General features: G+C 36.4%; 1 protein-coding gene across 2 annotated transcripts; it reads left to right on the plus strand.

The window, feature by feature from the left end:
- Positions 1-1,291: 1,291 nt before the first annotated feature.
- On the plus strand, positions 1,292-11,623 carry RXYLT1 (ribitol xylosyltransferase 1). Of its 2 annotated transcripts, none has more exons than XM_083366837.1 (6): positions 1,292-1,452; positions 5,387-5,548; positions 7,063-7,165; positions 8,990-9,304; positions 9,594-9,764; positions 11,134-11,623. In XM_083366837.1, the coding sequence occupies exons 1-6, from the start codon at positions 1,311-1,313 to the stop codon at positions 11,552-11,554; spliced, it is 1,314 nt and encodes a 437-aa protein (XP_083222963.1). In that variant the 5' UTR covers positions 1,292-1,310; the 3' UTR covers positions 11,555-11,623. The 2 variants fall into 2 exon arrangements, with proteins under 2 accessions (XP_083222963.1, XP_083222962.1); XM_083366836.1 differs by lacking the exons at positions 1,292-1,452; positions 5,387-5,548 and adding exons at positions 5,564-5,818; positions 6,306-6,462.
- Positions 11,624-11,892: the final 269 nt, after the last annotated feature.

Here is an 11,892-nt window from a genome sequence, read left to right on the forward strand (position 1 = left end):
CCAATTTTACAGGATATTTTAATCTGATTCCTACACAAAGCAGGAAATTTGAACTTTATGCCCTTTTCAACTTAATTATTTCTAAAACCGGACATGTTAATCAAGAATGAATTACTATGTTTTTTTAAAAAAACCGACTCACATTTCAAAGAACATAAACAAATAATATAAAAATATGTGCTATCATAATGTTTTTTATTTTTAAATCATTCACTGGAGAAAAAAAATTACCATTCTCCCCACTGCTCAACAAAATATAAATAATATTTTATTGAGCAGGGGGTAGGGTGGGGGTGAAATGGTAAATATATGCAAAACATAATATTTGTTATGTTCATGAATTTTCTCCCACTCCCTCATAACTTCAACAATCATCAGGAGATTTGCGGAATTACATGTATATGGGGGGGGGGGGAACAGTAAATACCTGGTATTCTTCCAAGTTAAAAAAAGATTTTCAATGAATTTGGATCAGAGATATCACATCTTGAAATTCTATCAGAAAACATTCAATTTTTCTTGTAATCAAAACAATTTATCAGCAGAAGACAAATGAAATTACTTTGACTTCAGCTAACTTGAAACAATAAAAAATGAAGTACCTATACAGTACTAAATAACATATTTGAAAAAGCACCATTTTATTATATATATGTAAATTGCAATGTATTAATCAAAAATTATATTTGGTGCAATGTATTAATCGAAAACTATTTTTGGTGTTTAGCCCTATGTATTGCATTTGCAATACTACCAGGTAAGTTATTATTATGCTTAAACTACTCTCAAAGCAAAATAAATTTTTGAGCTAAGAACTTCTGGCAATGCCTTTTACAAATACTTTTATCATACACAGGTATTATAACATAGGCACCGATTCCGTGTTATCACCGCAGGAAACCAAGCCATAATAGCAAGTTTCTCTTATTTAACGTCGACCAAACAGCGAGAACTGTATAATCGGCTATTAACGATGGTTACAACTAAGTACATCACAGTGAGGAAAGCAGCAACGCTATTATTCAACAAGCTCATTTTGCAATTATTAAAGAAGAGTAAGCCAATATTTTTCCAACTTGGTCTCTTTAAGATGCGTGGACTTCAACTCCCAGGACAGATCGCTGGCTTGGGAATTCTGGGAGTTGAAGTTCACACATCTTAAAGCGGCCACGTTGGAAAAAGTACAGTGGAGCAAGCAAATCCAAGTTCAATTCCCGTTAGGCCAAAACATTAGCCGCCTAAGTGTGGTGTCACGATGCGAAGCCCTTCTACACCTGCGCAAGATGGCCGTCTCGGTTAGGCTGTGAAGGATGCGGCTGACTCGGAAGCGGTTCTGCTCCGCTTTGTTGGCCGCCTACTTGGTCTTTTCCCTCTACGCGGCTTACAGCGTCTTCCTGAAGCCTCGCCGGCCTGCTGCCTCACGGCCGGGCCAGCGGGAGAAGCAGGGGCGAGGTAAGAAAACGGGGACGCTTCGCCCCCTCTCTTCCCCCCCCCCCAGCACCATCAGGTGGAAATAGACGGTTTTTTTGCCCTTCAGGTTTCGGCTTCAAGGGTAGCCGTAAGTCTGGCAGAACTCAGTAGATCCGCATCTGCCGAGGGCTTAAACATATCTTCTGACGCATTAAGCAGTACAGCGCATGGCAAAACGGGATCCCGGCCTCTCTATTGTGTATGTTAGATAAAGCTTCAAGTAATCCCATCAAGGGATTCGCATATCCCCACAGAGTTAACTATCTTATGTTTTAACTTTCACAATTCAGAATCTGAATGCTTCAGTATTAACGTCCGGACCTCTCCGGAGTATCTCTGAAATCTTTTAATGTCTTTTAATATGAAAATTATGGTACATATTAGATTTGTTCTATAATGGTACTGTTAAAATAAAGGAAAGAGCAGAACAGGTCCATTTGCCCTTTTGGACCTATGTTTTATAACAGCATGTAGTCAATTTAGTTTGACATAATTATGTTATAAAGAGCTGGTTTGGTGTGATGGTTGTAGGCATCAGGCTGAAAATGAAGCTTGGTGATCTTGGGCCAATCACTCTCTTAACCCTATGAAGCACACAATGGCAAGCCTCTTCTTAAAAACCTTGACAAGAATATTGCAGGGATTTTTCCAGGCAATCAGCAGGAGTCAAGACTAATTCACCACTAAAACAAAAATTTAAGTAGTGTTCTACTGTGATTGCTTCATACTGTACATTATACAATGAAATGAAATGAAATGAAATGAAATGAGCCTTTATTGTCAAAGTACAACTGTGTACACTGAATTAGCTGAGCCTCCCTTTGTGCTCCCACCCCCCAACACACAGTGACAACAATAATAACATACTGACTTCAGTGAAACAGTTGGAATAAGTTTCTGTCCTTGTTGTAGGAGCTCCTTTTCTTTTTTTTCATATTAAAGCATAATCTGATTAACCTAGGATACCTCTGTTAGACACCACCAGCAAATCCTTTCCTACATTAGAAACTATTTTTCTATTCTAAAATAATGAGATATGGTGGAATATGGAGAAGTTATAGAACAGAAGTTACTGTTTTTAAATAAGGAATCAGGTTAACTTTTATAAATAAATGAAAATGGATTATAAAGAGGTGCATTAATATTACAGCTGGTGGTGGGATTCAGCCTGTTCGGACCAGTTTGGCAGAACCGATGGTGAATTTTTTGTTGCCCAGGCCCAGAACAGACTTCCGGAAGCAGCATCCACACAGAGAACTGGTTGTTCACAAATTTGAATCCCACCACTGATTACAGCATTTTCATTGGCCATCAGTCCTTGTTTTCTGTCTCTCATGACTCTGTCTTTCGGATAGATGGAGTTGTTTTTTTAATAGGGCTCCATCTTTTGCCCACATTTCCCAACTCCCTCTCTCTTCTGTTTTCCACTATCTTCAGAATATATGCCAGGAATGAGTACCTCAAGTTACTAGGCTTTGATTGACAGTTTAATTGCATTCTCGTATATTTCTGATCTATTATCTAACTCCAAATAATGTTCTTATCTCATAATTTCTATAAAGGATTGTAATAATTATTTTTGTATTTCATAGGAACTGTTGAAATTTACTTAAGACATTCTTCAGTTCAGAACTGAAGAAGTTTCTTGGATGAGAAGCAAAACATTTTCAAGGAAAAAAACCAAGAAAGTCCAGTTGCCTTTTGAAAAAGCCCCTTTGGAACAACCATGATCTGGATGATTGAGAATCTCCGTAGACATTTTAAAAAATTAAAGTAAAACTTTACATGAACCCCAAGCTCTTCATTTTTTCCATGCTATTGTATGTTCCCTTCACCTGTATGAAAAGCAGATGTCCAGTATTGAGGCACACTGGAAGATAACATGAGTGAAAAGCCACCCAATGTTTAAAGATAATTTCTAATTTTCAAAAAATAAGAAAAGAAGGAGCAAATTAAATGGACACCTAAATATGTAGCTGAAACTTCACCTACATAGTTATTATTATAATCTGTAAGCCTTAACATTAGAAAGCTGAGGAAATAACATTTCTTTTGTTTACTGTTTCTCGATATAATATTAGTTTATGCATACTAAGAGAAAATTCATATATATACACTTTTGGTGGTATGTGTGAATTAGGTTTTTGTAATATCCACTGTTTTTGTAGAGGTAGTCCTCAACTTACAACAGTTCATTTTGTGACTGTTCAAAGTTAACAACAGCACTGAAAAAGTGACAGGACTATTTTTCATACATAGGACCATTGCAATATCCCCATGATCATGTGATCAAAATTCAGACATTTGGCAACTGAATCATATTTATGATAGTTGCAGTGTTGTGGAGTCCTGTGATCGATCACCTTTTGTGTTTCTGACAAAGTCAACGGGGAAGCCAGGTTTACTTAAAAACTGTGTTACTAACTTAACAATTGCAGTGATTCATTTAACTGTGGCAAGAAAATTCATAAATTAGGACAAAATTCACTTAACAACTGTCTCACTTAGCAACAGAAATTTTGGGCTCAATTGGGGTCGTAAATTGAGGACTACCTGTGTATAATATACAAATATTCTTCAACTTACAATGGCAGTTATGACTGGAATTTCTGTCTCTTAAAATGCACTCATAAAGCATGATTGCACCGCTTAGTAATGACAATTCTTGCAGTCCTATTTGCTGTTATTAATCTTATTAATCTAATTAAACTTCCTGCTGGCTTCCTACAACCAAGTCAACGGGAAAGCTGTGAAAGAGTTGTGAGTCCCAAGCAGCTCACTAATAGGCCAGCGGTAGTAAGCCATGGGTTGAGGGAGGGGATGAATGGGTGCAGAAGGATGTGGGTAGCAAGTAAAATAAAACTAAAGTGAGATCATAAGCACAATCACAGCTTCACTTAGAGTAGGGCTTTTCAACCAGTGGTACAGGTACCACCTGTGGTACATTGGCACCTGGCAGGTGGTACGCGACCATCCTAGAAAAGTGGTAGCGGGGGAGGGCAATGAGCTGAACTGGTGGCAGCACTGCACAAGCCTGAGTGAGAGATGGCTGGAGCTGCAGGGCTGTCGGGTCAGCGGAAGCGCTAGGATCAGCGCTTCTTCGGGTCTGTCAGGGCTCAGAGGAAGCGCCAGGATCAGTGCCAGGCTCCAGCTGGAGCTCGGCGCTGATCCCGCTGCTTCTGAGTGCAGAAGAAGCGCCGATCAGCTGGAATGTTGCGGCATCTCCAGGGTCTTGTGATTTACATTCAGATGCTTGGCAGCTGATTCATATTTATGATGGTCACAGTGTCCCAGGGTCATGTGAAGTGACCAAAACCTGCTGCAACCACCCAGCAGATGGGGGGAATAAAAACCAAACCAAACCCTCCCACCCCCGTTGGCAATCCTCAACAGAAATGCTCACAACAATGAAAACCTCGAACAGAAGGAAGAGCGCCATTGTAACTTCGAACAGTCACTAAGCGAACTGTTGTAAGTCAAGGACTACCTGTATTTCATCACTTTTTTCCTTTTTTTTTTTTTGGTCATCAAGTTTTTAACACCTTGCTAGGTGACTGGTGGTACTCGGATGTTGCCATATCCTAAAAGTGGTACAATGGGTGAAAAGGTTGAAAAGCCCTGACTTAGAGATTGCTTCACTTAACAATCAAATTGCCGGCTCCAGTTTTGGTTGCAAAATGAAGACTACCTGTCTGCCCTGAATGGTGAAGGCTTTTCAAGATTTCAAATAGGTTCCTATCTGGAGATATTGTGATTAATGTAGATGTTTTCATTATATGCTTTTGATACTTGATTGTTAGTATGCATACAAAATAGGTTTGTAACAATTATTATTTGAAAGGCATATTGGAGTAACTATCTCTCTTTGAAACAATTAAATGAGATTTTCATGTGATTTTTCATTTTTGATTCCTAGAACATGCTATTTTGGGAACTGAAGAATGGAATCCTTGGGAAGTTGATGAGAAAATTTATTTGCAGCAGAAATCTGCAAGTAGCCTTCAGTTGCTGAAAAAGATGTCATTGCAACAAGAACCCACAGACTTCAGGGTACAAATTTGGGGAAAAGCTGCTATTGGTAAGCATTTGTAATTAACAAAGTACCGGTAAATGTTTTTTAATATAATGCTGTTTTTTAATATAATAACTTGTTTAATTTAATTGCAAACTTTTATTTTCTGAACTGTCATTGTATTCAGTACATATAAGTGTTAGAAAATAATATATTTGTACCTTAAAAGGGATTCCAAGAAAGTCAGAAGTATATTTCACTAATATTGATTAGGATTTCCTCGAGAAAAAATAAAGGTCAAATTAAATGTGAAATGAAGCCTTCCATCCTTCCCAGGTGAGTAAAATGAGGACCCAGATTGTTGGGGGCAATATGCTGACTCTGTAGCACTGTGTAAAGCACTGTGAAGCTTTATATAATAAATGCTATTGCTATTTCTCATTTATCTATGCCGTATATAGTTACTGTTATATAGATTTCAGTCAGAGGGCCAAACACCTTTTGTGTTTCTAAGGTTCTGACTTGAAACAATTCTTGCAACCTCTGAAATAATCTCATTTCAAGCACAAAACAGCTATTCCAAACTAAAAAAACGAAAATTTTCAGAGTGATCAGAATGGAATTGGAATACTTCCAGCAAATCAAAGCAATCAATTAAAATTCAAAACTTTCATATTTTCAGTGTAATTTATAATGAGTCTTTGTATCTGTATGAACAAAAACTATGCTTTGCTACTTTTGAATCTAATGTGCCTATTATATGTGAATAATCAGTCGTTAGTGCTGTGCAAATTACAGAACTTAGTTCTTCTTTTGAAATTAGTGTTAGATATGTTTACTGGAAGGTAGCATCGGTGAATTGTATTCAAGAAAGAAGCAGCAGTTATTTTCAAGCACATCCTGGAGAAAAGTGAAAATCACCTTTTTCCGGAAAGGCTATTTCCTTGTTCCCTTCCTGATTTGACTTCTTAGGAGCAACTGTAAGTTAGGGTTTCATTATTTCATTTGTTTTACAAAATGTATTAAGTCAATGTAAGATATCAAAACTATGGAAACCCTGCTTTCTAGGATTTACTATTAAAAAAACCACAACTGGGCAAATCTGAATGTTCCCATTCTATTTATAGATGAACTAATTCTTTAATATCTCAGGCATCCCACACTTCCTGTTTAGCTAGTATTCGGAGGAATAATGACTTAATAAAAATTTCCATCTCTTGGTAAACAGCTTGAATGGAGCAGATTATTTATTCCTAGGTGAAGAAGCTGCCATTTCTGCTTTGAACATCATTATTCTGGAATCAAACCTTGGTTGTGTAAAAGCTCAGTTATTTGCCCATTAGCATTGTATGGAGACAGCTAATTTTTATTCCTTAATGTTTATAATTGTATTTTATTATTTACACTTAATAGCTATGGCTTACTATAAATCTACCTAGCTAATTTGTATTGCATTCTTTCTTGAAATTATTCTGCTTTGTTTTATTTTTCTATATATTTATCTTGGCTACTTTTATCTTATTAATTTTTAGAACATCAAATATTTCCTTAATCATTACATTGTAAATTGTATTTTATAGGCCTTTATTTATGGCAGCATATCTTCGAAGGTTTGCTTGAGCCTGCAGATATAAAAGCTCAGTGGAGAGAAGGAAGCATAAAAATAGGAAAATCATATTTCAGGTATCATCTGTATGATGTGTCTTTTCAATGTACAGATAGTATTTTCATAGCCTAGTATAATTTGACACATTAAATAATGGGAAATGCCTATATGAATGTTTATTCAACAACATGGATTCTTCCTGTCCTATTTAGTACTAAAGAATATCTTCTGTTGTCAATGGGAGAAATAAATAGATTCTTAAAACTGGGTTTGAGGAACCTTTGATTTGTCTGTTCTAAACCCTACCCTTTATATAGATTTTTTATTTTTTGTTTTTTATATTCAATTAGTGGCAGTAAACCATTGCAGACAGTGATTTTCAATACAGAAAATTTACCTAACCTGTATTTTTCACAGATGAATCAAAACTAGATGTAATAATAAACTATTGTTATTTGAAAAAGGAAATGAATTGGACCTTATCAGATTTTAAAACTGGTTTATGAAGATGAAAGGACAGACACTTTTGGCCTGATTTCACCTCTTCTGGCTTTTTCCCCATGCATCATAAATGTAATCAGCAGCTCCTGATTTCTACAGTGATCGGACTCTACGAGATAAGATTACCCATACCTATGTTAGAATATAGTAGCCATAGGGAGTATGATTACTAAAATGTCACCTTAGCACAATAGGCCAGCATTTCTTTACATTTACACATATATTAGTATGTGGCTAATATATAGCTTTATTTTACATTTCCAAATCCTAGGAAGATTCAGAAAATCTTGTATAGGTATTTTGAGATTTGGATTGGTTGAGGATTAATAAACCAAACTTTAATTCAGATAAAACAGAAATACTACATAAGCTGAATGACTTTGCACTCCCTTAAAAAAAAGTTACACACCTTGGGAATTCTGGATTCAGCATCATAGGTGGAGGAAAGATTACTCTGTGTGCTTTTTTAAACTTTGCTGGATTTGAGAAAGCACCCTTTACATTTAACATATAATGCTTCCATTTAGGCTGGATGCAGTAATGGTTTAATGAGGTGCTACCCACAAAGCATAATATTTTCAGCCTCCACAAAATGAAAGTGCCTAGGGATTGGAGCTTATATTATACCAAAACTAAGTGCAAGGATGTGTTTCTATAAAAGATGAGCTGATAAGATAGCCAGTGGGCATAATCAATCACATGATCAGTCAGCTTTCCTTCCTGAAAAACATAGGCTACTTCAGCTTTGATTGCACTGATTAGATTCTTTTTACACTGCGGTATTGTTACGTTTAAAACCAAAGCAATCCTTTTGTTTCTATCTTACTGGTTTGCTTTCAGAAATATGATGTTATGGTAGATATACAGAACTGAATTCAGGTTAATCACACTATATTAGGCAGGATATTTCTTTAAGTCCTCCGTGCAGCCTAATAGCAATCTTTCATTTGGCTAATTAGGTCCAGACTCCTTAAAGTTTTGAAATTAGCCAAGATTGACTAAATGCTACTAACCTAACAGGACAAAAGGACACTGGTATGTTAACAGAAATCTCAGCAGCCTTATGTAGTAGTCTCAGTATTTGTATGATAAATAACGGCACCATTGTGTTTCACTTCGCATCCACATTGTCATAACAGTGAGCTTTAAGACTTTGCATTAAGGGATGACATTGACAGATTGTAATTCCCTTTTGGTATTGGAGAAGTTGTACAGTGCTTTTATATATCTTATAAAAGAGGAGAGTAAAATTATTTTTAGTACCAATAGACGCAACTGGCAACTGTTACTTAAAGTGGCTCTATGTACATATATGTGTAGCAGTGTATGTGACACATGCACCATATACACACACATATACACCTGTGCACTTTTTTCTGTTTGTGCTTTGTTGTTTACAGTTTCATCACAGGCCCATCTGTAATTCCTGGTTACTTCTCTGTAGAAGCTGAAACTGTTGTCTTAATACTGAATGGCAGAGAAGAGGGAAAGATCTCCTATGCCACTCAGTGGCTACATTATGCACAAACACTAGTGCAAACGCACAAGCTGCAACATGTTGCTGTTGTGTTGCTTGGGAACGAACAGTGCAAAAATGAATGGATTTATCCTTATTTAAAATCCTATGGAGGGTTTGTGGAACGATTTTTTGTAGTTTATGACAGCCCCATAGTGAATGAAGAAGATATTTTTCAGTGGCCTCTAGGAGTAGCAACGTAAGTATTGAATGTAATCAAAGAACAGTTTTAAAATTTGCATGAAATTTGAATTTTTTCTCAGATTCTTGTATATAAAATAAATTAACATGAAAATAGTTTTAATATTTAAAACTGTAAAATTTTTGACTTATAAACAAATAGATGACAGTGCAATCGTGTGTTGCCAAATTGAAAAATAAATACCACTGAGTCAGTTATTCCCAGATCATATAGGATTGTTCTCTTTTAACACGCCTAATATTCTTTTCAATCCAATTAGTATGTTTATGAAATTCTTTGTTTATAGTTATAGACATTTTCCTGTGGCTGGACCAAGTTGGTCAATGCTCCAAAGACCAAGACCATATCAGTGTAACTTCTTGGGAACTGTTTATAAGAATTCATCTAGAGAAATTGTGTTGGAGATATTGATGCAAAGTGGGCTTCACAAGCTCTGTTCAATTTCAGCCAGAGAACAGTAAGAAACATCATTTGTAATCATGAAACCTTTAAGAAATTAAAATATTGTATTTTTCACTTCCATTCAGTAGCAATATAATGTTATCATTTTTATAATAATGGAGGAAAATAGCCAACATTATTGGGGATAAGAATGTTTTAAGGGTTCTAACTGATGCCTTTTAAAAATGCTGCAGGTGTTTACATATGAAATTTAAATGTGTGAAATACAGTGAAGTTCTGCTACAGGATCAGAGACTCAGCTGATCACAGCTTCTGTGAATTCCCTTCTAAGAATGTCTCTAAGAATGTTACTATCATCAAATTCCTGGGTGTGCAGTTAACAAGTAGGCTGGCTTGGTCGCTCAACAGTGAGACACTGGTGAAGCAGGCACAACGGCACCTGCATTTTCTGCATCGCATGAGAAAAGCACATCTTCCTTCCCCTGTCCTTACCACTTTCTACAGAGGGACGATTGAGAGCATCCTGTCATACAGCATCACAGTTTGGTTTGGAAGCATTACTGCTTTCAGACAAGGCGGTGCAAAGAGGATGGCTGAAAAGATTATTGGCAGTTCCCTCCCTCCCATCCAGGACATAGCATATGAGCATTGCTTGAGCAGGGTCAACAGTATTGTCTGGGACACCACATCCTCTTCATGACCTGTTTTCCTTGTTACCTTCTGGGAGGATGCTTCGTGGTATCCAAAGCAGAACAGCCAGATTAGTCAGTTTTGTTCCATATAGTATTAACCTTCTGAACTATAAAGCTTCCTCCTTCCGTTATGTATTCAAGATGAACAGTGATTAATATTTATATGTTACTTATATGTAAGGGTGTAGGTCTATACATATGTGTATATAGTATATTTAAATGTGTGTTGTGTATGTGTACACTTTGAGAGCAAGCAACTAAATTTCATTTTTAATGTATGCCATTGTTCCCACAGTAAAAAAATGACAATAAAGTTTATCTATCTTAACTTAGAAAGTGGCATTATCTGAGCTCAGATGCTAAACAAAATTGAGCTTGATAAACTCTTGTCTTGAGACCTTCAAGGATAATAGATTTATAGACTGGACAGAGAAATCAAAAAGACATTTTTGCTGTTCTGGTGCCAAAAATGAGTGCAAGAAATCACTAGAAGTCAGAGGAAATTTGCTTTGCTTAAATCCAAGATAATTTATAAAAATATAATCTAGTTACTAAGTATAATAGTAATAATTGAATAGATTTTAATGATTTGCCTAATCTTTAGGCATTTCTATTGCTGCTGTAGCTACTACACTAAGTATTATACTGAAAATAGATTCTGAATGTTTATATTTTATTAGTCATTTTATTTACTTTAAAACAATGCATTTTCAGACTATTGTCTTGTTTTAGGTGGACTCCTCAAGAAACTAATGAGAGTTTGCGAATCTATCAAGATGCATTGTTGGAGAGTGATCTTACGTTATGTCCAGTGGGAGTAAATACTGAATGCTATAGAATCTATGAAGCTTGTTCATTTGGCTCTGTTCCTGTGGTAGAAGATGTAATGACACCAGGCAATTGTGGAAATTCATCTGTGCACCATAGAGCACCACTGCAATTACTAAAGACCCTGGGAGCTCCCTTTATCTTTATTAAAAACTGGAAAGAGCTTCCTGCTGTTTTAGAAAAAGAGCAAAATATGACTCTACAACAAAAGATTCAAAGAAGGAAAATACTTATGGAATGGTATCAGCAGTTCAAAGCGCAAATGAGACAAAAATTTGTTAGCATCTTAGAAAAAGCCTTCTTACCTATGAATAAAGGTGATTGATTATGATTTCAGTATAAACTGAAATATGGTTTCTTGCAGTCTTTCAGTGAAATAACATTTTTTAAAAGAAAATACCGTATATACTTGAGTATAAGCCAAATTTTTCAGCCCACTTTTTGGGCTGAAAAACTCCACTTTGGCTTATACTCAAGTCAACAAAAAAAAAGAACTGTCCCTTCGTTCGGAACAGGCTGCTGGGAGAAGGGAGCGGCAGAGCCTTGCAGAGCTGGCGGCAGTCCAGCGTTGTTTCTCCCCCTCGTGCGTGTGTGTGTGTGTCAGACCCACGGGAATGGCTGGTAGGGAAGCGGCATTCCGGCATTCCCCCCCTTCCTGTGTGT

This window comes from Vipera ursinii (assembly GCF_947247035.1).
Source record: "Vipera ursinii genome assembly, chromosome: 6".
Lineage (NCBI taxonomy): Eukaryota > Metazoa > Chordata > Lepidosauria > Squamata > Viperidae > Vipera > Vipera ursinii.